Source organism: Cetorhinus maximus, chromosome 9 (genome assembly GCF_964194155.1).
Source record: "Cetorhinus maximus chromosome 9, sCetMax3.hap1.1, whole genome shotgun sequence".
NCBI classification, from domain to species: domain Eukaryota; kingdom Metazoa; phylum Chordata; class Chondrichthyes; order Lamniformes; family Cetorhinidae; genus Cetorhinus; species Cetorhinus maximus.
The window spans coordinates 116,068,717-116,094,177 of record NC_135887.1 but is presented as its reverse complement, the minus strand read 5'-3'; the positions used below and the strand labels follow the sequence as shown (position 1 = coordinate 116,094,177).

At 44.4% G+C, this 25,461-nt stretch overlaps 1 protein-coding gene across 3 annotated transcripts in view; it reads right to left on the bottom strand.

Moving 5' to 3' along the window:
• The window catches only part of mapk8ip1b (mitogen-activated protein kinase 8 interacting protein 1b), a 184,428-nt gene that overhangs the window by 135,159 nt on the left and 23,808 nt on the right, over window positions 1-25,461 (bottom strand). Inside the window, exon 1 of one of the 3 annotated variants that reach the window (XM_078549409.1) lies at window positions 12,004-12,223. The exons of the other annotated variants lie outside the window; for them this stretch is intronic. Within the exon in view, the coding sequence (XP_078405535.1) occupies window positions 12,004-12,077 (74 nt within the window). The 5' untranslated portion in view covers window positions 12,078-12,223. Of the gene's footprint in view, window positions 1-12,003; window positions 12,224-25,461 lie in introns of those variants that run through there. 3 annotated transcript variants of the gene reach the window in all.

Here is a 25,461-nt window from a genome sequence, read left to right as displayed (position 1 = left end):
ACACTATCTGTTTTACAAGGAAGTAATGGCTACCTCAAGGGGAATTACAAGATCGGTAATCACATTGAGTGCTTCAGATGACATCATCAAGCCTGTGAGCAAAGCTCTGGGGGCTTTCTTAATGTCTACTAGGCTCCCTCAATTGAATTAGTTCTTCAAATTCTCTCAGCAGTATCTCCCATCATTCTCTAAAGAATAAACTTAGGTTTTAAATTGTTTTTTTTGCACTCTTACTTCAGGGTGTCCAGATTGCTTGAATTGGGATTTATTGAGAAGGAATAGAGTGTCTCATGACATATAGTAAAAGCAATTTTACCACGTAGGGCCATATTATGTATATAGCCATATATTATACATGTTTTTAGTGTAGAGTCTTGACAAGATATAGGACAGTATGATGGGCAGTGAAAATTGTAACTAATATCACCACTCTGAGCTGAAATCCTTCAACATCACCAAACCCTTCTCTCTGCTCCGTATTCCTTTACTTGTGCGCTTTAGATGCTTTGATCGGGCGTATATGCCTTCATTTTGACAGTTCTCAACATGTGGGTGATGCAGGCATGGCAGCTTATTTAACCCAGAGAAGGTGCCACTGGGCATATTTCATTCGTGGCAAAAATGGCATCTTGCTGACTGGCTCACCATCGAAACGCATTAAATGGCTTGACATACGAACATACATACGAATTAGGAGGACTTGCTGTATTTGCACGGTAGGTACAAACTAAACTCATCACAGAAAGTTAGGTAATTGGTTTCAAGCCTAAGTACCTTTTTAATGGTGTGCTAACAATAACTTAGAGCACTTTTACTGTAATAAAGTGTCCCAAAGTGCTTCACAGGAGGCTATAAAGCAAAAATAGACCAATGGCCAAAAGCTTGGTCAAAGAGGTTAATTTTAAAGGAATCTCAAGGAAGAAAGAGAGGTAGAAAGTCAGAGATGTTTAAGAAGGGAATTGGAGATCTTAGGGCCCAGGCAATTGAAGGCATGGCTGCCAATGACGGAGAGATTAAAGTCAAGGATTTCTTTTATTCTTTCACGGGATGTGGGTGTTGCTGGCAAGGCCAGCATTTGTTGCCCATCCCTAATTGTCCTTGAACACAATGGCAGTTAAGAATCAACCACATTGCTGTGGGCCTGGAGTCACATGTAGGCCAGACCAGGTAAGGCAGCAGATTTCCTTCCCTAAAGGGCATTAGTGAACCAGATGGGTTTTTAAAACAGCAATCGATGATAGTTCCGTGGCCACCATTACTGAGACTGACTAGCTTTATATTCCAGATTTATTAATTGAATTTAAATTCCACCAGCTGCCAAGGAGGGAGAGCATTAGCCTGGGCCTCTGGATTACTAGCCCAATAACATTACCCCTATGCCACCATCTCCCCCTACAAGTGTGCTCGGATATGTCATCTTGGGGTCTAAAATAACACCAAGCTTGCGAACGATCTGGTTTAGCCTCAGGCAGTTGGCAGGGAAAGAGTTAGAGTCAGTGGCTAGGTTACAGGAGTCTGGAGTGTGGCTGAAGACAAAGGCTTCAGTCTTTCCACTATTTAATTGGAGGAAATTTCTGCTCATCCAGTACTGAATGTCAGATAAGTAGCCTGACAATTTAGAGACTATAGCGGAGTCAAGAAAGGTGGTGATGAGGTCGAGCTGGGTGTCCTCAGCATACGTGTGAAAATTAACCTTGTCCCTTTGGATGAGTCGCTGAGGTTCACATGTAGATGAGAAAAAGGGAGGCGCCAAGGGTGGATCCTTTGGGGACACCGGATGTAAAGGGGTGCGAGTGCTAATTACTGTCAATCAACCATGCCAACACTAAAAACTAACCATTAGAAGCAGGTGGTCTCATTCCTTAAAGTTTTAATTAGAACCATAGAAAAGTTACAGCGCAAAAGGAGGCCAGCCTGAGGACACCCAGGTGCCCTTTCTAATCCCACCTTCTTGCACCCGGTCCATAGCCCTGCAGCTTACAGCACTTTAGGTGCAGATCCAGGTACTTTTTAAAAGAGTTTAAAGTTTCTGCCTCTACCACCAACTTGGGTAGCGAATTCCAGACACCCACTACCCTCTGCGTAAAAAAGATCTTCCTCATGTCCCCCCTACACCTTCTGCCACTTATCTTGAATCTATGTCCCCTGGTTCTAGAATTCTCCATCAAGGGAAACAATTTTATCCTGTCCACTCTATCAATTCCCCTCATAATTTTGTACACTATTTTGTTTACTGTTTTGGAATTTTTTTAAAAATGTAAAATTGAGCAATTTTTACATCTTTTTCATTTTAAAAAAATTTGTCATGTCTCTTTCTCTTATCTTTCCCTGTGCATTTTCTCTTTCTGTACATGATTTGACATTGAATTCGCCCATTCTAATGTACAATTCCATCTCAGTCCATGTGCCGTTCGTTTCCCAACCCTTAAATCGGACTGCGTAAAGAGATATTCAGATCCCAAGTGCCCTGTTTCCCCTTCACTGCATTGTTATTAGCTTGCACTTTCAGCAACTTGCCACCTAAAAAAGGGTCAATCTAACTCATGCAGACACCATTAAATGCCTTGTTACAGTTAATAATAGCCCATTAAAATCCTTGAGTTGACTACACCACTACAATGCTCTCAATCTGTCTGAATCAATAGGTGATGCTGTACAACTGTAGAACTTGGTGTCATCTCTCATTCTAAAGGTCTAAGATAATAATGCCGATTAGGTGGCATTGCAGTTTGGTACAATGACCACAGCTGTTAAACATGGGACAAGGGGACAGTCAATTCTTGACTTCAAAAACTGAGAAGCAAAGTGGGAGACTCCCACCTGTTGTAAAACCCAACCATTTCATGTGGGATGAAAATCTATGAATTCTATGATGGATACTCCACCAGGTTACCACCAAGGAGTGAAGTTGATAATAACATTCACCAGTTCCTTCAATTAACATCACAGGAAACTCTTAGCACATAAGTAAACCTTTCAGGATGTGTCCATCATATTCATGTCACACTGCCACAAGCGCACAAATTTCTGTTACATAATTCATTGAGGAAGAAAGTACATCATGGCCAACGTACTCTCCCACTAATATTTTCTAATTGGTCTCAGGAGTCACACTGAGTTTTTTCCCGCTATCTGATCTCTAATTGCCCAGAGGATCTGTCCAAGGACAAGTTGCGACCTGTTAAACCAGGAAGAAGTGCAGAAATTACAGCTTATTGCCTTAAAGGAGGTACATTAAATTTCACACAATTACTCTTCAGCTGCAAAATAATACTTTTTTGCCTCACTCACAAACATTCAAAATTGATGGGAAGGAAAAGATCAGCTGGGTAATCAAGCCTGGCCAAGCTCGCCATATCACGTTTACATACTTCCTAACCCTACCCACCACAACCCATAGCCATGGGAGAAGACCAGAGGAAAAGCCCAGGTTTAATAAGTGGACAAAATACACTGAAAAATTCCTCTCCAACCTCTTCACGTGAGCCTTGAACAACTTGTCACCTCCCAAATTCATGTTCACCTTTCCCAGTACTCCATGTTTGAATCCAATCAAATTTTGACCCCCGCCATACCACTAAAACAACTCTTATCAAAGTCATAAGTGACATCCTATGCAACTGCGATAAAGGTAAACTTTCCGCCCTCACCCTTCTCAACCTGCCTGCAGTCTTTGACAAGGCTCACCACACCATCCTCCCCCAATGCCTCTCCACTGTCGTCCAGCTGGGTGGGGCTACTCTGATCTGGTTCCACTCTTACCTAATCATAGCCAGAGTATCACTTACAACAGCTTCTCTTTCTGCTCCCGAACACTGCTACTGGTGTCCTTTTCAATCTATACTTGACCCGTTCCTTTTTCTTATCTACAAACTCTCCCTTGGTGACACCTTTCGAAGGCACTGTATTAGTTTTCACATATACGCTGACAATGCCCAACTCCAACTCACCACCATCTTCTCAACTCTTCCATGATCTCTAAATCATCAGACTGCTTATCTGACATTCCGTACTGGATGAGCAGAGATCTCCTTCATTTACATCTGGGGAAGACAGAAGCCATTATCTTCAGCCCCTGCTCCAAACTCTGATCAATAGCTACTGACTCCATACGTCATCTGAGAGTAAACTGCCTGAGGCCAAACCAGACTGTTCACAAGCTTGATGTCATATTTGATACCGATGACTACAGATTCATACCACCTATTTCCACCTCCATATCACCCATGCTTCAGCTCATCTGCTGCTGAAACCTTTCATAACATTGTTACCTCTAGACTTAACTATTCCAATGCACTCTTAGCTGGCCTCCCAAATACTACCCTCCATAAATTTGAGGTCATCCAAAGCTCCGCTGCCCACATTCTTACTCACTCCAAGTCCTGTCCACCCATCATGCCGTGTTTGCTGACCAACATTGGCTCCCGGTCAAACAATGTCTCGATTATAAAATTTTCATCATTGTTTTCAAATTCCTTCATGGTTCGCTCCTCCCTACCTCCATAATTTCCTCCAGCCCACAACCCTCATATTAATTCTGGCCTCTTCTGTGTCCCCAGTTTCAATCGCTCCACCAATGGCTGCCCTGCCCTCAGCTGCCTTGGCCCTAAGCTCTGCAATACCCTGCCTACACCTCGCTGCCTCTCTACCTCACTTCTCCAATATGATGCTCCTTAAACCCTACCTCTGATCAAGCTTTTGGTCATCTGACCTATTATCTCATTATCTGGTTCAGTGTCATACTTTGCTTTATAATGCTCTTGTGAAGCACTCGAGAGGTTTTATTACATTAAAAGGTGCTATATAAGTTGTTAGTGTTGTTGATCAAAATTCAGTCCAAGAGATCACATAGATGAAGTGTTATCTGTAACAACATTTACCTTCTATGTGATGTGATATAGAATACACATATCTGTGTATGTGCGCATATATAAACAGTATATGCTTCACCCAATTGTTTAATTTACAATAAATTGCTATTGTAATGATTCTCCAGTTCTCTTGGAGGTTTCAAAAATAGTTTTAGAACAATAAAAAGCTTGACTGGTGCTTTGAAAAGTGAATAGGAACCTAGCACCAAAATGAAGAAATACCAAAGATCCAGTACAGGAGCTGGAAGTGAACAAAATATTTCCTATGTTTTTCCAGCCCTGAATTCCACTGAAGGCTTTGTAACTTTCAAATGTTGGAAACAGGCTAAATGTGAATTTGACCGAGAGATTAAGGTGCAAACATGGGCGTTGTTTCTTAACTACAAAGCTCATCGTCAAACAGTTTAGAAAATCACTTTTTGTTAAAAATAAAGTTCCCTGTGGCCAGTATTCTATCTGCATTTGCTAGACTCCATTGCTTGGACAACAATATTTGAAAGTGGGAGCTGGAGGCCAGCCTCTCGAGCCTATTCCACCATTCAGTGACCTATTCATTTGTGACCTATCCATATCTTAAACTTCATCCACCTATCTTGCCTCCATATCCATTTATAACCTTGTCTAACAAAAATCTATCAATAACAGAATTACCTGGAAAAAACTCAGCAGGTCTGGCAGCATCAGCGGAAAAGCAAAGAGTCGACGTTTCGAGTCCACATGACCCTTCTACAGAACTGAGTATAGTTAGGAGAGGGGTGAAATATAAGCTGGTTTAAGGTGTGGGGGGGAGCGGGGGGAGAGAAGTTGAGGGTGGGGTGGTTGTAGGGATAAGCAAGCAGTGATAGGAGCAGATAATCAAAAGATGTCACAGACAAAAGGATCAAAGAGGTGTTGAAGGTGGTGATATTATCTAAGAAAAGTGCTAATTAAGAATGGATGGCAGGACACTCAAGGTACAGCTCTAGTGGGGGTGGGGTGGAAAGACTGACAAGGTATTAGTTGTAGATTTAAAAATAATGGAAATAGGTGGGAAAAGAAAAATCTATATAAATTATTGAAAAAAACAAAAGGGAGGGGGAAGAAACGGGGTGGGGATGGGGGGAGGGGGAGTTTAAGATCTAAAGTTGTTGAATTCAATATTCAGCCCGGAAGGCTGTAAAGTGCCTAGTCGGAAGATGAGGTGCTGTTCCTCCAGTTCGCGTTGGGCTTCACTGGAACAATGCAGCAAGCCAAGGACAGACATGTGGGCAAGAGAACAGGGTGGAGTGTTAAAATGGCAAGTGACAGGGAGGTTTGGGTCTTTCTCGCGGACAGACCGCAGATGTTCTGCAAAGCGGTCGCCCAGTTTGCGTTTGGTCTCTCCAATGTAGAGGAGACCGCATTGGGAGCAACGAATGCAGTAGACTAAGTTAGGGGAAATGCAAGTGAAATGCTGCTTCACTTGAAAGGAGTGTTTGGGCCGCAGTAGTTTTTGTTTTTAAAATCTATCAATGTCAGATTTTAAATGATTAATCAAGCTAACTTTTCGTAGGAGCGAGTTCCACACTTCTACCATCCTTTGTTTGAAGAAGTGTTTCCTAACTTCTCTCCTGAATGGCCTGGTTCTGATTTTAAGATTATGCTACCTTCTCTCAGGTTCCCCAATATGGCACATGTCTTTACAAACATCAGTTGGAGTTTGGGGGATTGAGGGTGGCAGGGTAGTCCTTCTCATGGCATTGGTGAAGAATTGGCTACAAAGAGCCCAACCCCTCAACTATGTGTCAGAATTGAATTACAAGGAGCATCTATGGAGATGCAAGGACAAGGTTTGATCTAATGGAGGTTTATTGGGCATAAAGTGCTTGGTCAGGAAGTAGGTTTTAGGGAGCATCTTAGAGGAGAGAAGGGGTGAGATTTAGGGATAGAATTCCAGAGCTTAGGGTCTAGGCAGCTGAAGCCAAGGCCCCAGTGTTGTCACAAAGGAAGCCATGGATGGTTACTAGCCCAGAGCTTATCTACTGGACTATCATATCCATTCTATTTGGTGGAGCACAAAAGGAATGCAGCATTGCCTCAGCACAGTATTAAAGTGTCAAACGAGATTATATGTTCCAGCCCTTGAAGGCTGCATTTAATGGCACCATTATTCCCAGCCAGAATGGAGATCATTCCATAATTGTCCCATCTTGGAACTCACAATGTTCTAAGTGACAGGAATTGGCTTTATGACATTATTTGTCTTGTTGTCTATCCTCCACTCACTGCATTTTGCTGGAAAAATTACCATGCTTTTATAAGGAGATATTGCTATAGTTTTGGTCATTAATTGTTTGTTACAGTTCAGTCAGACTCTTTTCAAATCGAGTCTGTAGACGGTTTACTGCAGTGCACTGTTTAAATAGTCTCTGTAGACTATCTGCTGTGGTGCATTTTTTTGTAGACTGTTTGCTGTAGAGCGCTGTTTAAATAAACTGTTTGCCGTGTACATCGACTTTACTGTAAAATATGGTTTGCTGTGCATACTGCTGTAACTCCTGCCCTGCCTCCAATTCATCAAATGACACTGTGATGCCAATGGACACTCTGGGTCGCTTTAGTCGGGTTTGAACCATCATGCTTCTGGCTCAGAGATAAGAATGTTACCGTTTGGTAAATTATTGAATGGCAGTGAATGTTTTGCTGAAGAATTTTAGTGTGACAATCTCCTTGAAACTGATGAAAACCCTCTTGAATCTGTTCTTCTTACTACAAACCTCTGTCTTTGCCACTCATGCAATTCCAAACAATACGCATGCGGAATAATCTCCCGAAAAACATTCAGCACAAGGAAGAAGCCTGTTTTTGATTTAATGCCTAGGATTGATCATGAAGTCTAGGTAATTCTGAAAACGTTCCAGTAAAAATGCACGAATGGGATATTGTTTGCTGGCTAGCAGCGACTGTCTGATTCAGCTATATCTGCGACAGCAACTATCTCTCACTGTTTAAGCAATGCAGGACTAAAAACTGCTACAAGACACATGAGGCTGTGAGGTTTAATAAGCCTATGCACCCCATGGGAGCGAAGTGCTCAGCTTTATTTTTAAATGTTCACGCTCCATGAATATTCAAGTCAATGCAATAGGGGAATATTCAAAACCAGCAGAAATTTGGTGTCTTGCAGTTAATTCAGGTTCAGGTTCATAACTCAGTGGGTAGTATTCCTAATTCATGGTCTAAGTTTTACGTGAAAAATTTGAGCACCAAATTTAGGCTGACACTTAAAAGTGCCAGTACTGAGGGAGTGCTGCACTGTTGGAGGTACGGTATTTTGAATGAGATGTTAAACTGAAGCCTTGTCTGCCCCCTCAGGTGAACATAAAAAGATTCAATGGCACTAAGTTGAAGAAGAGCAGGGAAGTTATCCCCATTTTCCTGGTCAACATTCATTCCTCAACCAACATCATTAAAAACAGATCATCTGGTCATTATCACATTGCTATTCGTGGGAGCTGGCTGTGCACATATTGACTGGTGTCTTTCTTACATTACAGTGATTATACTTCAAAATTACTTCATTGGCTGTAAAGTGCATTGTGATGTCCTGAGATTGTGAAAGGTGCTATACAAACAAAAGGCTTTTTCCCCAGTCTCTCATGATTCAAGAAGTATTTTGCTTTATCTTTCCTACCAAGATGGAACTTCTTTTAATCCAGATTCCTTTGGCACCTCTTGGTTGGTTCTTCTACTCCGAGGTGTGTGGAGCCATTTTTACTATGGGTTTAAGAGACTATCCCTTGGTTACATAAGCACTGGGAGCCAGCTCATAGATTCCCGATTCCAGGGGCTGAATTTAATGCTGGGGATGAGGTCCCCGCCCTTGATGTAAAAGTCAGAGGCGAGCCCACCTGCCCTTGTTGGCTCACTCCAAAGCCACATAACAGCCCCCCTTCCGCCCCAGTGCTGCCTCAGAGACCCACCAGCCAGTCAAATGGCCAGCAGCTCTCATCTCCCAGCAGTGCCACTGGGAGCAGAAGGGGGGCAGGGGTACATGAACAGGAGAACACACTGGCCCATGGGTGAAACAGCCACCCAATGCCGTCCCTGCTACAGGTAAAATACCCTCTGTATGGGCACAGGTGGGCTGATGAGCATGGCATCACTGGTGTGGCATCCAATTTTATGTCCCACCCCTGGTTCTGCACCTGTCTTCCTGCCCTGGTTTGGAGCAGAAAATTCCAGCCTAGGTGTGTCCAAATTAGATCAACATAAAAGTCATCAAGCTCCTGTCTACAAGCCTGGGTATGTATGGTGCAGGATGCTTTAACACTGCGACAAACCATGGTTTATTTAAACACCTCATTCAATTTTCTACCTAAAATGAATTGCATTCAAGTTGGAATGAAAGACCTTGAGGGAGGAATTTATTTGCGTAGTGCCACTTCAATAATATCAATGATGAATACCACATGGGTCCCCACAGGTGTTGGCCTGGGGTGCTGCTTGACCCTGGGCAATTGAGGTAAGTCTGCATTGCTCCACTTGTGAATAAATTCCAACCCCAAGCATCATAAGGCTGCAGGCAGTCAGGAGGCAGTGGCGCACAGTGGTATTGCCACTAGCCTACTAATCCAGAAACCCAGGTAACCGGGGTTCGAATCTCACCACGGCAGATGGTGAAATTTGAATTCAGTTAAAAAAATAATAAATCTGGAATTAAGTCTAATGGTGACAATTGTTGATGCCTTTTAGGGAAGGAAATCTGCTGGCCTACATGTGACTCCAGACCCACAAGAATGTGGTTGATTCTGAAATGGCCTAGCAAGCCACTCAGTTCTCAAGGGTAATTAGGGATGGGCAACAAATGCTGGCCAGTGACATCCCCATCCTATGATTGAATAAAAAAAAAGAGAAGAGCTATGAAAACTTTCCACTGGCACAAGTCAAATAATTAAGCTCAGCATTTTCCTTGTGTTAGCTCCATTCTACTAGGGCTGCTGTGTTGCACTGAGTTACATAAGTAGCAAATGGGAGTTCTGGCACAGGTTCACTAGAAGGATACAGAGTTAGATGATCACCTTCATGTTGCTGCGGAAAGCTTTTGGGGTAACATGTCAGCACAACTCCAGGTCTGATCCCCTTCAGCACGCTAAAACAAAAACTTGCATTTATAAAGCACCTTTCATGACCACCAAATGTCCCAAAGTGCTTTACAGCCAATGACAAACTTTCGGAATGTAGTCACTATTGTAACGTAGGAAACACAGCAGCCAATTTGTGCACAGCAAGCTCCCACGAACAGCAATGTGATCGTCAGATAATCAGTTTGTGATGTTGACTGGGAGATAAAACTGGCCAGGACACCAGGGAGAGCTCCCCGGCTCTTCCTTGAAATAGGTGTCATGGGAACTTCTACTTCCACCCGAGAGGGGAGATGAGGTCCCAGTTTAATGTCTCATCCAAAAAGGACAGCACCTCCGGCAGTGCAGCACTCCCTCAGTATCAGAGCGTTAGTCTTGATTTTTCTGCTACACTTCTACATGAAAAACTGGTAAAAGTTTGGAACACTCTTCCGTAAACGGAAATTGATGCCAGATCAATTGTTAATTTTAAATCAGAGATTGATTTTTGTTAACCAAAAGTACCGGTCAGCCGTGGTCACATCAAATGGTGGAACAAGCTTGAAGGGTTAAATGGCCCCCTCCTGTCCTATGTTTCAACATCAAAAAAGAGGTGAAAGACTAGGATAAACACTGAAACAGAAGGAAATCTGCAGAAGGTACAAAGGCAGTGAAACCCAGGCTGCGTTTGCTGCCAACGACATATTTGCGCAGTTGTAAGTGTGGCCGCCATCTTTATAGGGGGCAATGTGCAGCAGGGCGCATGCACGGTCATCACAACCTGGAATTGCAAATATTACAGCATTGGCAGCATCAAGTCAACACCTCTAACTAAAGGGAAGTGGTCTCAGAAACTGGACGAACAGCTTCAGGGTCCGAAGATCGTCCAACAGGCATGGTATCTCCTGCAAATGACATCATTGGCTTCTGCACATGCACAGATAGGTATCAGCAGCCAACTTGCACAGCCATCGTGCGTTGGCAGGAGACAGTGCTGAAACCCACACTGGTTATCAGTTAATTTTCTAGCCAAGGGTTAAAGCACCCATTTCACACCTCCCTCACTGCCTAAGCCTTGCCAATGAACAGGTGGAGAAAGTTCAAGCTTGGAGCGCATCCATTGTGTACAGCAGAAGTAGCTCAATAGATCCATAACTTGATAGTGAAATAAATCAGTATTACACAGGCTAAGGACCAAATAATTCGCTCAATGGGGTCACAACAATATGCTGTAGAATTAGTTACACAGTACTTCAAACCTGTAATTAAAATAACAAAAATTAAAATTAAAAAAAAAATTAATATCGCAGCATCAGAATAACAAAACATGTTTCATGACTTACTTTAGGACAGCAGTGGCTGTTATGCAGGCAAGTTGCTTAAACTCAGCTATACATCACATATTCATATTAGGCACCTAGCTCAACCGTAAGACAAAGCTATTTTTCCATGATAAAGAAAATCCTTTTGTCCCCAAATAAATATTTTTTAAACAAATAAATAAAACACCCACTTTCAGGAGATAGGCTGGAAGGGGAGATTTAATGCAATGGTTCATAGACATTGTAGTTTGCATTGTAACAGAGGGGCCAGGTGGATTTCAGCCAGGTATGATCTCAGGAAAATTGTAGTGAGAAAAAAAATCCCTTAGATAAAATTCTCTGATTTAGCATTCTGGCAATTCTATGTTTTGATGCAATGCATAAAACAATTTTTGGTCAGGAGACAGGATGAAAAAAAAAATTAGCCAGAGCCCAGCTTGCATTGATAATAAATCACACACATTTACGAGTTGAAACTCTTTCGAGTTATCAACAGTCACAGATTGCAACCCTTTCGAGTACAATCACAGTTCTTGGTTTCCGGGAGTGGGACATGAACCCACAACCCTCTGATTCAAAGGCGAGGGTGCTATGGACTGAGCCACAGCTGACACCTCATTTACGAGTTGAAGATGGACTCAAAATAAATCAGTCTGAATAGAAAAATCAAACATCCATTGGCCTGCAACCTTCCACACCATCACATACTGGATTTGAGTGTTTTCCTACCATTCTTCCCAGTGATCCTCAATCCAGTTCTCCTCCTCATCAGAGTCCATTTTGGAAGGAGGAGGCGGAGACATTGATCAGTCACTTTATCCTTTTCTTTTTACATGTTCATAAAATGAATTGTTCTCAACAAATTCACATGGAGATTCCACGTTCTTCAGTGCCCTTGCTTTAGCTTCTCTTCATCTATAATCCAATCGTCAGTGCAGGGGGACCTGTCCTTTATTACACAAGCATCCACGGAAAAAGAAGAAGCAATGATGATATTAGCCTCTATATATAACCAGCACAAAACAGGAAATGCAAGCTGTCCCAGCTCTCTCAGCCTGGAGGCAAAGCCATCCTCATTCATTATTTAAGAGCTTAAATCAATAAGTTTCATTTTCCAAGCACTGTTATTTCTCTCATTCTCTCTGTACCCCTGCAGTCTGGGAGATCCTGTTACTCTATCTAATCAATGATCCAGAGCTGCATAAATCTGCATTCCCTGTCCCAGACACTGCTCACAGCAAAGCACAGTGCCAGAGCAAAGGTAAAACTGTCCTGTGGATGGATGGCCAGGGTGAAGACACGCTGAGCACTCTGCTTGCAACTCATGGCCGCAATATCATGCTGTGCAAAATCTTCCAGGAGTTAGCTGAAACGCCTTGTAATCAACAGCAGCCTAAATAAACAAGCTGAATTGTAGTACTTCCTCCTTCACACACCCGCATCCAGGTGTTAGTTGTGGCTCAGTTGGTAGCACTCTTACCTCTGAGTTAGCAGGTTGTGGGTTCAAGACCCATTCCAGAGGCTTGTGCACACAAGTAAGGCTGACACTCCCAGTGCAGTAGAGATGGAGTGCTGCATTGTTGGAGGTGTTAGTCTTCCAGTTGAGACATTAGAAAATTAATATTGCAGCATCAGAATAATGTTACATTTTTCATGACTAAGGCAGCAGTGACTGTTAAGCGGGCAAGTTGTTGAAACTCGACTATACCTTACATATTCATATTAGGCTGCTAACTCAAAACACAGCCAGGTTTTGACCTTAAGACAAAGTTATTTTTCCGTGATAAGAAAGACTACCCTTGCAGATTCAATGGTGCTATTTAAAGAAGAGCAGCATTGGTGTCCTCAGCCAGCACCATTGAAAAGGAGTATACAGATTATGGGACCTTGCTGTGTGCAAATTTAGGTGATAGTTCTCTGCATTACAACATAGCCTGTATTTTGCATAGACATAGAGAAGATGTGACCATTTGTGAGGGAGTCCGAATCCAGGGGTAATATATATTTAAGATAGTCACTAATAAATCCAATAGGGAATTTCAGGAGAAACTTCATTACCTAGAGAGTGGTGAGAATATGAAACTCACTACCACATGGAGTAGTTGCAGTAAATAGCATAGATGCATTTAAGGGGAAACTGGAAAGGCAGGTCAGGGAAAATGGGATAGAGGGCATATTGATGGGGTGAGATGAAGCTCGTGTGGAACATAAACACCGGCACAGATTAGTTGGGCCAACTGCCTGTTTCTATGCTGTAAATTCGATGCAAAAAAGTACTCGGCTCCATTCAAAGTTCATGCACAAGAAAGAGGACAGGCTCCAAATCCCTGACGGCCGAGTTCCTGGGGGTGTCGGGGATGGAGGAGTCACACATCATCCCCTCAAAACGACAAGGAGCTCAACAAACTGGAAGAAACATCTGAGCAGTTCTCAAAATCCCCGAGTTGAGGAACGAGGGGGAAAGTAGTTTCAGGGACTGAAGATAGTGATGCTGTTGTTATTTATATGGAAGAATCCAAGAAAATGATGCTTTGGTTATAAAGACTTAAAATAATATAAATGGTGAAAGCACCATGAAAGGACTGAATGGGGAGAAAGATTGTTCTGCTCGAACCGTCCAAGATAGTCAACAAGCAGAAAGCACTGTGAGACACCTTTGTAATTGACAGATATAGCAATGGTGAATGGTTAGCGTAATTTGCCTGATAGAGGCTGTTGTCCAAGATGAGAACAGAAAGTGAGAGTGGTAAGGATTGTACAAACGGTAGTCATGGTCCTTGCAAATTGTGAACAAAGCATCTTTGGGAGGAGGCACACTGCGGTAATTACTCTCCACTTGTGCTACTTTTCTTTATTCTTTGGCAGAGCTTTAGAGGACATAGAAATAAAAGCGGTTTGTTAACATCACTCCAATTCAACTGGTTGGGCAATAATGTGTTTAATGGCTTTGTCTTTATGAGTAGGTAAATTAGCCAGCAGCTTGTGGCCAAAGAAGAGATGAGTTGAAAATTGTCAAAAGTTGCTGAACCAATCACGTCAGGTAAACAACAGTTTGCTATCAAGCTTCCTTTGAGTTTCAAGAAATTGCTGCATTACTTACCAAATGATCTAGCCACAAAAAAGTTAGAGCTAGTATTTAACAGTGTAAAGACCCTTCGCATGAGAAGATTTTAGCTCCTTCAATGCCGATCAACCTCCCAGGACAGAAAGAGAATAATTTAAACTGTGGAGTCTCAACTCTACTGCAATAGGTTGTTCTTAGAGATTTTCAAAACTTAAGTCTAAATTTGTTTTCATATTTTTCCTTTTGGTCTCTTATCTCTCCCTCCCTTTATTCCTCTTTCTGCACCTGATTTGACTCTATCCATCTCATCCTATTCCCTTCTCTGTCATTCCTTTTTTTCATTCATTCACAGGATGTGGGGTTCTCTGGCTGGGCCAGCATTTATTGCCCATTCCTGTTGCCCTTGACAAAGTGATGATGAGCTGCCTTCTTGAACTGCTGCAGTGCATGTGGTGCAAGTACACCCAGAGTGCTGTTAGGAAAAGAGTTCCAGAATTTTGACCCAGTGACAGTGAAGGAACGGCAATATATTTCCAAGTCAGGATGGTGAGTGACTTGGAGGGGAACCTCCAGGTGGTGTTGTTTCCATCTATCTGCTGCCCTTGTCCTTCCAGATGGGTTTAAGAAGGTGCTGTCTAAGGACCCTTGGTGAATTCCTGCAGCGCATATTGTAGATGGTATACACTGCTGCTACTGTGCGTCGGTGGTGGAGGGAGTGAAAGTTTGTGGATCTGGTGCCGATCAAGTAGACTGCTTTGTCCTGTACAGCTTCTTCAGTGTTGTGGGAGCTGCACACTCCAGGCAAGTGGGGAGTATTCCATCACAATCCCGATTTGTGCCTTGTAGATGGTGGACAATCTTTGCGGAGTCTGGAGGTGAGTTACTCATCGCAAGATTCCTAGCCTCTGATCTGCTCTTGTAGCCACATTTATATGGCCAGTCCAGTTCAGTTTCTGGTCAATGGTAAACCCCCAGGATGTTGGTAGTGGGGGATTCAGTGATGGTAATGCCATTGAATGTCAAGTGGCGATAGTTGGATTCTCTCTGGTTGGAGATGCCTGACACTTGTGTGGAACAAATGTTACTTGCCACTTGTCAGCCTAAGCCTGGATATTGTCCAGGTCTTGCTGCATTTGGATACGGACCGCTTCAGTATCGGAGTCATCATGAATGGTGCTGAACATTGTGCAGTCATCAGCGAACACCCCCACTTCTGACCTTATGACGGAAGGAAGGTTATTGATGAAGCAGCTGAACATGGTTGGGGCTGAGGGCACTACCCTGAGGAACTCCTGCAGTGATGTCCTGGAGCTGAGATGACTGACCTCCAACAACCACAAGCATCTTCCTTTGTGCTAAGTATGACTCCAACGAGCGGAGGGTTTTCCCTCTGATTCCCATTGACTCGTTTTGCTTGGGCTCCTTGATGCCACACTTGGTCAAATTGCCTTGATGTCAAGGGCAGTCACTCTCACTTCACCTTAGGAGTTCAGCTCTTTTGCCCATGTTTGAACCAAGGTTGTAATGAGGTCAGGAGCTGAGTGGCCCTGGCGGAACCCAAACTGGACATCAGCGAGCAGGTTATTGCTAAGCAAGTACCGCTTGATCGCACTATAGATTACCCCTTCCATTATTTTACCAATGATCGAGTGTAGACTAATGGGGTGGTAATTGGCTGGATTGGATTTGTCCTGCTTTGTGTACATAGGACATACCTGGGCAATTTTCTACATAGCTGGGTAGATGCCAGTGTTGTAACTGTACTGGAACTGATTGGCTAGGGGCGTGGCAAGTTCAGTACTATTGCTGGAATATTGTCAGGGCCCATAGCCTTTGCAGTATCCAGTGCTTTCAGCTGCTTCTTGATATCATGTGGAATGAATCAAGGTGGCTGAAGACTGACATCTCTAATGCTGGAAATCTTCAGAGGACGTAGAGATGGATCATCCACTTGGCACTTCTGGCTGAAGATTGTAGCAAATGCTTCAGCCTTATCTTTTGCAGTGCTGTGCTGGGCTCCTCCATCATTGAGGATGGGGATATTTGTGGAGCCTCCTCCTCCAGTGAATTGTTTAATTGTCTACCACCATTTATGACTGGATGTGGCAGGACTGCAGAGCTTAGGTCTGATCTGTTGGTTGTGGGATCGCTTAGCCTTGTCTAACACTTGCTGCTAATGCTGTTTGGCATGCAAATAGTCCTGTCTTCTGGCTCCACCAGGTTGACACCTCATTTTTGGGTATGCCTGGTGCTGATCCTGGCATGCCCTCCTGCACTCTTCATTGAACCAGGTTTGATCCCCTGGCTTGATGGTAACAGTAGAGTGGAGGCTATGCCTGGCCATGAGGTTACAGATTGTGTTCGAGTACAATTCTGCTGCTGCTGATGGCCCACAGCACCTCATGGATGCCCAGTCTTGAGTTGCTAGATCTGTTTGAAATCTATCCCATTTAGCACGGTGGTAGCGCCACGCAACACGATGGAGGGTATCCTCAATGCGAAGGTGGGACTTCGTCTCCACAATAACTGTGCGGTGGTCACTCCTACCGATACCGTCATGGACAGATGCATCTGCGGCAGGCAGGTTGGTGAGGATGAGGTCAAGTATGTTTTTCCCTCTTGTTAGTTTCCTCACCACCTGCCGCAGGCCCAGTCTAGCAGATATGCCATTTAGGACTCGGCCAGCTTGGTCAGTAGTGGTGCTACCGAGCCACTCTTGGGTGATGGACATTGAAGTCCCCTGCTCAGATTACATTCTGTGCCCTTGCCACCCTTAGTGCTTCCTCCAAGTGGTGTTCAACATGGAGGAGCACTGATTCATCAGCTGAGGGTGGGGAGGGGAGGGGCGGGGGGGGGAGGTGGTACATGGTAATCAGCAGGAAGTTTCCTTGTCCATGTTTGACCTGATGCCATGAAACTTCATGGGGTCCGGAGTCGATGTTGAGGACTCCCAGGGCAACTCCCTCCTGACTGTATACCACTGTGCCCCACCTGGGACAGGACATACTCAGGGATGGTTGTGGTGGAGTCTGGGACACTATCTGTAAGGTATGATTTCATGAGGATGACTATGTCAGGGCTGTTGCTTGACTAGTCAGAGACAGCTCTCCCAATTTGATGTTAGTAAGGACGACTTTACAGGGTCGACAAGGCTGCGATTACCATTGTCGTATCCGGTGCCGAGGTTGATGCCGGGTGGCCCGGCCGGTTTCTTTCCTTTTTCACCACTTTGTAGCAGTTTGTTACAGTGGCTTGCTAGGCCATTTCAGAGGGCATTTAAGAGGCAACCCAATCTGGAGTCACATGTAGGCCAGGTAAGGATGACTAAAGGACTTTAATGAACCAGACGGGTTTTTACAGCAATCGACAATGGTTTCATAGTCATCATTAGACTTCTAATTCCAGATTTTTATTAATTTCAGATTCTGCCATCTGCCTTGGCTGGATTCGAACGCAGCATTACCCTGGGTCTCTGGATTACTAGTCCATAGACAATATCACTACACCATCACTTACCCCACTCCTGTCTCTTTCTCAATCCTTAAAACTCATGGGTTTAAGGCTGTTGGCTGCATTGTTCACCAAGGACCCACCTGCACCAATCTCCCTCATTTCCAGCAATCCCCAACACAAAAAGAATTGTCGAGCAAAGTTTGAGAGAAAAAGCCCGAACTCGCAGGGCAGGAAGGATGTTCCGTTCCAGAAAATCCTGCGCCCTTTTTGTGGGACATAGCAATAATGGAGAGAGGCAAAAGGAAGTGTTACAAAATAAAACCTATCCTAGACACATTGCCCCAGGGGAAGTATCAGATCACAAATGGATAAGATGATGCTTCCCAAAGGTTAAATGCCATCTTTAAAAGCAGATGAAACTGACAGCTGGTAGAGAAACTGGTTTGACCTCTCTGCCATTAAACACCATTAACCTCCAGAAAAGGTCACAATACAGTACTTACTAGTTAGCCATTACCAGATGACACAGCCTCAGATATAATCTGGGAGGCTTTCAGGGGGAAGACATCTCATCAAAACCATCGCGTCAGGAAGCATTTGGTGAAATAAGATTACGCCAAATTCTTAATGTTCATTATCTCCCAGTCCATTGGCTAGGTAGTTTTGAACCCATTTCAGAATTGCAGTACCTGCGGTATTATTTTATTATTCAGTTTCAAACTAAATTTGGATGTTATCCCGGTATCTATCTGATATTCAGGAGCTTTGGCTGTCCGTACTGCTTGTTCTGCATTCTCCTCTTAAGCCAAACACAACACGCTGTGAACACAGGCTCAAAGTGCAATATTCTTGAATAAATAGGGAGTTTGTTTCCCAGCTGTTCAATGGCACGGGTACTGCAATGTTTTGTAGGCGGGCATTTGTTGCTACAGGTAACAGCTGGCCTAATTGGGTTACAAGGCATTAATAACATCTGGCTCATCAAGCAAGGACAAGCAGAAAGTGCCTTTTTAGAAGAAGGAAACTAATCAAAAACTAAACAGTAAATCTTATAGGAGGGATAATATTGCCACCGTGTCCACTACACACTCCAGAGACTGAATTTTGACAAGCCAGCGGTGACTCTGATGGAAGGCCCAAAAGCCAGTGGTAATCCCGCTCGGCAGTTTTCTTTTTATTTATTCTTTTGGGGATGTGGGTGCCACTGGCAAGGCCAGCATTTGTTGCCCATCCCTAATTGCCCTTGAAAAGGTGGTGGTGAGCCACCTTCTTGAACCACTGAGGTCCATGTGTGTAGGTATACCCACAGTGGAGGAAGTTCCAAGATTATGACCCAGCAACAGCAAAGGAGTGACAATTTAGTTCCAAGTCAGGATGACGTGTGATTTGGAGGGGAACTTCCAGGTGGCGGTGTTCCCATCTATTGGCTGCATTTGTCCTTCTAGATGGTAGTGGTCATGGGTTTGGAAGGTGCTGTCGAGAAGCCTTAGTGAGTTGCTGCAGTGCATCTTGTAGATGATAAATATTGGTGTGTCGGTGATGGAAGGAATGAATGTTGAAAGTAGTGGATGGGGTGTCAATCAAGTGGGCTGCTTTGTGCTGGATGGTGTCAAGCTTCTTGAGTTTTGTTGGAGCTGCACTCATCCAGGCAAGCAGAGAGAATTCCATTACACTCCTGACTGGTGCCTTATAGATGGTAGACAGGCTTTTGGGGAGTCAGGAGGAGTTACTCTCTGCAGAATTCCCAGTCTCCATGTACTTGCTGCCCTTGTCTGTCTACACGATAGCGGTCGTGGGTTTGGAAGGTGCTGCCTAAGGTGCCTTGGTGAGTTCCTGCAGTGCATCTTGTAGATGGTACACACTGCTGCTACTGTGTGTCAGTGGTGGAAGGAGTGAACGTTTGTGGATGGGGTGCCAATCAAGCAGGCTACATTGTCCTGGATAGTGTCAAGTTTCTTAAGTGTTGTGGGAGCTGCACTCATCCAGGCAAGCGAAGACTATTCCATCACACCCCTGACTTGTGCCTTGTAGATGGTGGACAGGCTTTGGAGAGTCAGGAGATGAGTTACTCACCACAGGATTCCTAGCCTCTCACCTGTCCTTGTAGCCATAGTGTTTATATGGCTAGTCCAGTTCAGTTTCTGGTCAATGGTAACCCCCCAGGATGTTGATGGTGGGGAATTCAGTGATGGTAATGCCATTGAATGTCAAAGGGGGATAGCTATTGCCTGGCACTGGGGGCACAAATGTTACTTGCTATTTATCAGCCCAAGGCTGAATATTGTCCAGGTCTTGCTGCACATGGTCATGGACTGCTTCAATATCTGCATTTCCAGGAGCCCCACCCAATTCTGTGGCAATCAGGCAATGAACTGCTGAGCATTGGGCTTCTGTCCCTAAACCGCCCTCCAATAGCTGTCGGCCATTTGGACGGTTGGCAGCTCTTTAGACCCAACAGCACCACTGGGAGAGTGGCCACCACTGGTACTGCACCTGGCCTGGAGAAGCAGCTTGGACGCCTGCCACAGACCAAGGCAAGTGGTGTCATGGTTGCTGGGTCAAGTCAGGCAGGGCCCAGTGAAGTGGGGTGGTGGTAGGCGAGGGTGAAGAAATGTATTTCCACAGTGGGTGGCCATTTATGCCAGCGTGGGCTCTCTGTAGTCACCCATCTAAGCCCAAAGGGAACACCCAGGATTTACTGGGTGGCTCTCTCAACATAGTGGAGGGCACCACCTCATCTTCTTCTTCCCCCCCCACCCCCCAACCCCCTCCCCAGATAGTATGCCATTAGTGGCAGAAGAGCCCCTCAAGTGGCCCTTAATTGTCCACTTAAGAGCCTCAATTGGTCTCTGGGCAGGAAGGCCATCCTGCATCTTCCCTGCCACAATACATAACTGTATATTATTCCACTACATCCTGAGGGTGACAACACGCCAACCCCTTCCCTCCCGATTCTCTGGACCCATCCCCACCTCCCAACCCATTCCCAATGGACCCATTAAATGCCAACCCAGTTTTGCGGTGCCCATCAGTCACAGAAGGCCTCAAGTGTAATGGCAGACACTGTTCATTCCTTCTTCAGAACCACCCAGGTGAGATCAAGATGACAGAGGTAGCCAAGAGCAACCACAGGCAGCACCCAACCTGGACTTGTGGATGGAGCAGCCCATCCGATAGGAGGTCCACCAATTGTCCACTTCCCCCACTGCACTCCTCCATACTGTATAATTTCCAGGCCACAGCTGCGAACAAACCCCAGGTGAAAAGTCTTGGGAGCATTAAAATAAATGATATATTTTTTTTAATTCCCTTTGAATACCTTCGTATACTAGTTATAAAAATATTGGAAATAGGCGAAAAATGACTGCTAGACTGACAGGCAAGAATTAAGTAGAGTGTACAACACAGAAACAGGACATTTGACCCAACTGGCCTAATGCTGGTGTTTATGCTCCACACGAGCCACTTCCCACCTTTGAAGGTGGAACATAGTCTAGAATAAAGACTGTTAGGACCAGATTTTTGTGCATCAAATCGGCTCTGCACAAGGGTGGACAACCAAGTGAACCAAGTGGCCGGCATGCCAGTCTGCCACCTCCATGCCCCAGCCTGCCCACATTCGCAAGGCTAGCAGGAGGGCAGGAAAGTGAAGTCGCCCTATCGTTAATTAGGCACATTTATGTAATTAAGGAACTTGTTACAAGCTCGATTTCGAATGCCCCAAGATTTTCGCAGTGGTGGGCGGCCATTGGGAGCTGTGCAAAGCCGAACAGCTCCAGCCTTTCAGGAACAGGGGCAGCATGGATGTCTGTGATTTTAAAAAGAGAGGGCTTTTTGATGAAAATCTATTGCGCTGCAATTAAACTTTAATAACATTAACATTTCCCTATCCTATCCTGGGTTCCAGCTCTCCATCTGCCCTGGCCAATTTAAAGATGCAGGTTCTTTACTTTTTTTTTTAAATATCATTCACAGATGACTGCCATGTCAGACCAGAACATGGCGTGTTTCCCTGGTGTCATAACTCCTTTCCCACCTGGTAGACCCATCTGCTCTCCTATTAAGCTTCCACTTTGATGAAAATGCCAATCAGTTCCTGGTTTCCCAGGTTCGCGACCAGGAAATAAATCCACTTCCTGATTCCCACATCCTCCACGAAAATCCGGCCCTTAATCTTACATGTATCAGCGGCATAAGACCTCGTATTTCCACCTTTGTAACATCACCCAACCCCACCCTTTCCTCAGCTTATCTGCTGCTGAAACCTTCATCCATGTCGTTGCCTCTAGGCTTAACTATTCCAATGCACTACCATACAGCCTCCAACAGTCTACCCTCTGTAAATCTGCAGTCATCAAAATCTCTGCTGAACATGTCATGAATTTTAAAATTCTCATCCTTGCTTTAGAATCCCTCAATTCTTTTACCCTCCATATCTCTGTAATCTCCAGTCCCACAACCCTCGGAGATATTTTTGCACCTCGAATTTTGATCTCTTTTGCAGTCAGTGTCAAACCACTTCACCACTAGTGATTATGCCCTCAGTTGCCTGGGTCCTCAGGGCTGGAATTCCCTCCCTAAACTGCGCCATATAACTGCCTCTCTCTCCTCCTTTAAGACACTCCTTAAAACTTATATCTTTGACCAAGCTTTCGGTCATCTGCCCTAATATCTCCTTATGTGGCTCGGTGGCAGAATTTGTAATATAATGCCCGTGAAGCACCTTGGGACGTTTTATTCCATTAAAGGCGCAACATAAAAATAAATTGTTGTTGTTATGTATCAACACTGTTAGAGGTTGTTGGAGATCAATCATCTCAGTCTCCAGGCATCACTGCAGGACTTGCTCAGGGTAGTGTCCTAGGCCCAACTGTCTTCAACTGCTTCATCAATGGCCTTCCACCCATCATAAAGTCAGAAGTGGGGATTTTCACTGATGACTGCACAATGTTCAGCACCACTCGTAACTCCTCAGACACTGAAGAAGTCCATATCCATATGCAGCAGGACTTGGACAACCTTCAGACTTGGGCTGATAAGTGGCAAGTAACATTCACGTCACACAATTGCCAAGTGATGACCATCTCCAACAAGAAAATCTAGCTATCTCCTCTTGACATTCAATGGCATTACTATCGCCAAATCTCCCCCCAATCAACATCCTGGGGGTTGCCACCGGCCAGAAACTGAACTGGGACTGGTCATGTAAATACTGAGGCTACAAGAGCAGGTCAGAGGCTAGGAATCCTGTGGCGAGTAACTCATCTGCTGACGCCCCAAAGCCTGTCCACCATCTACGTGGCACACGTCAGGAATGTGATGGATGAGTACAGCTCCAACAAACACTCAAGAAGCTTGACACCATCCAGGACAAAGCAGCCAGCTTGGCTGGCACCCCATCCACCATGTTAAACATTCGCTCCCTCCACTACAGACCCACAGTGTCAACAGTATGTACCATTACAAACTGCACTGCAGCCACTCAACAAGAGTCCTTTGACAGCACCTTCAAAACCCTCTACCACCAGAAGGACAAGGGCAGCAGATGCATGAGAAAAATATCACTTATAAGTTTCCCTACAAATCACTGACCATTCTGACTTGGAACTATATCACCGTTCCTTCACTATCGCTGGGTCAAAATCCTGGAACTCCCTTCCTAACAGTACTGAGGTTTTCCTACAAGATATGGACTGCAGCAGTTCAAGAAAACAGCTCACCACTACCTTCTCATGGGCAATTAAGGATGGACAATAAATGATGACCTAGCCAGCAACGCCCACACCCCATGAATGAACATTAAAAAAATGGTGCAGTCTTTTGGATGAAAATGGAGGCCTCGCTTACCCTTTCTGATGGACATAAAGGAATCCATGACACAGTTTCTTCCCAGTGTTCTTGACAACATTTATCCCTCAACCAATATCACTAAAACAGATTAACTCATCATTATCGCACTGGTGTTTGTGGGAGAAAATCCAACTGGTTTATGAAGATCATTTTTGCTTTCTGTTTGGTATGGTTGTGCATTGGACGGGGAGGGAGGCAATGGCTGGGGTATCTGGGTATGTAGCAGTTGGTCATGGGTGATGGTCATGTAGTCGTTGTGGATTAGTGTCCTCATCCCTAGCAATGGCCTGTGGGTGAGGTAGCATCAGCCTCAGCTCCAACAGAATGATTCACACCCTTTAGTCCAAGGCCGGAAGCTGAGCAAATGACTTTCCAGTTTCCGGGCTGGAAATAAAATAAACATGAAGGGGCTTTCAGACAAAAGGAGATAAAATAGACAGCTCGATTCCAAAAGGCAGCAAAATCCTTTTTAATGACCACCTTTGGGATTCAACTCAGGGGGAAAGTCATGAGAAACTGCAATTTGCAAACTACATTTAGCAGTTGCTTGGGGATAATTTCCTGGGGACTGTGATTTTCCAGTATGCATCATGAGCAGCTACTTGGAAAATCAGGCCAGGAGTTTTCAAAAGGAAGAAGAACTGCATGTCTAGAACACTTCTCACAACTTCAGAATGCCCGCAAGCAGCAACAACTCTTAATGAGACAGAGCATAAATTCTAGGCTGACATTCCGAAGGGCTGCTGCACTGCTGGAGGTACCATCTTTCAGATGAGGCGTTATTAGATCCCATGGCACTATCATGACTTCAGGACATCACAAAGCACTTCACAACCAATGAAATACTATTGAAGCATATTCACTGTTATAATGTAGGAAACATAGCCGCCAATTTGGGCACAGCAAGCTCCCACAAACAGCAATGTGATAATGACCAGATGTGAGCATCTTGGGACATTTTACTTTCCTAAAGTCGCTGTTTAAAATATTGTAGGTAATTTTGTTGCTAGTGATGTTAGCTGAAGGATAAATATTGGCCAGGATGCCAGGGAGAACACCCCTACTCTTCCTTGAAACTTTGCCACAGCATCTTTTACCTTCATCCAGGGCAGGTGGTGACTCAGCTTAATGTCTCCTCTGAAAGATGGCACTTCCCTCCAGCAGTGACTGGAGTGTCAGCCTAGATTTTGTGCTCAAGTCACTTGAGTGGAACTTAAAACCAATAATCAAACCACTCCAATGTACACCAGTTTAACTATTGAGGCTGGGGTTTATTCCAGTCCAGACTGAGAGGATGAAAGATACTTCTCTTTGGATTCTCTAGGGGTCCTAAACAAAATAATTTTGGGATAACTTCCACTTAACAAGACTAAATGCAGCTAACTAAAAGAGACTCTTACCTCTGAAGCCTAGCCTCAACTCTGGGCACTAATCAAGCATCGACATCACTAGGGAGGAGGACATGAGTGATCACGTTTCTTCCTTCCCTCCTTTGCTCCGCTCCCATCCCAAAAAAAACATGGTCCTGGTCTCTCGGTATTCACACACATTCTTATATTCCCAAAAACTTCTCGCTTCGTTCATGGTTCTATGCAGCGCAGAGTAATGACTGAAATTAATAGAGAGTTTGGTTACAGATTTGTTTCTCTTTCTAAAGAGGAAGCCCTGGGTCAAGGACAGATAAAAATAAAACCATCACAAGGTGCAGTTATGGTTTGAGTGATGGGACCGTGACTTCTGAAAATTGCTTGAAGAGATTGCCTCGAGGTTAGCAGTAAACATTTCCTCCCAATCCATTTCTAATCAGAATCAATCCATGG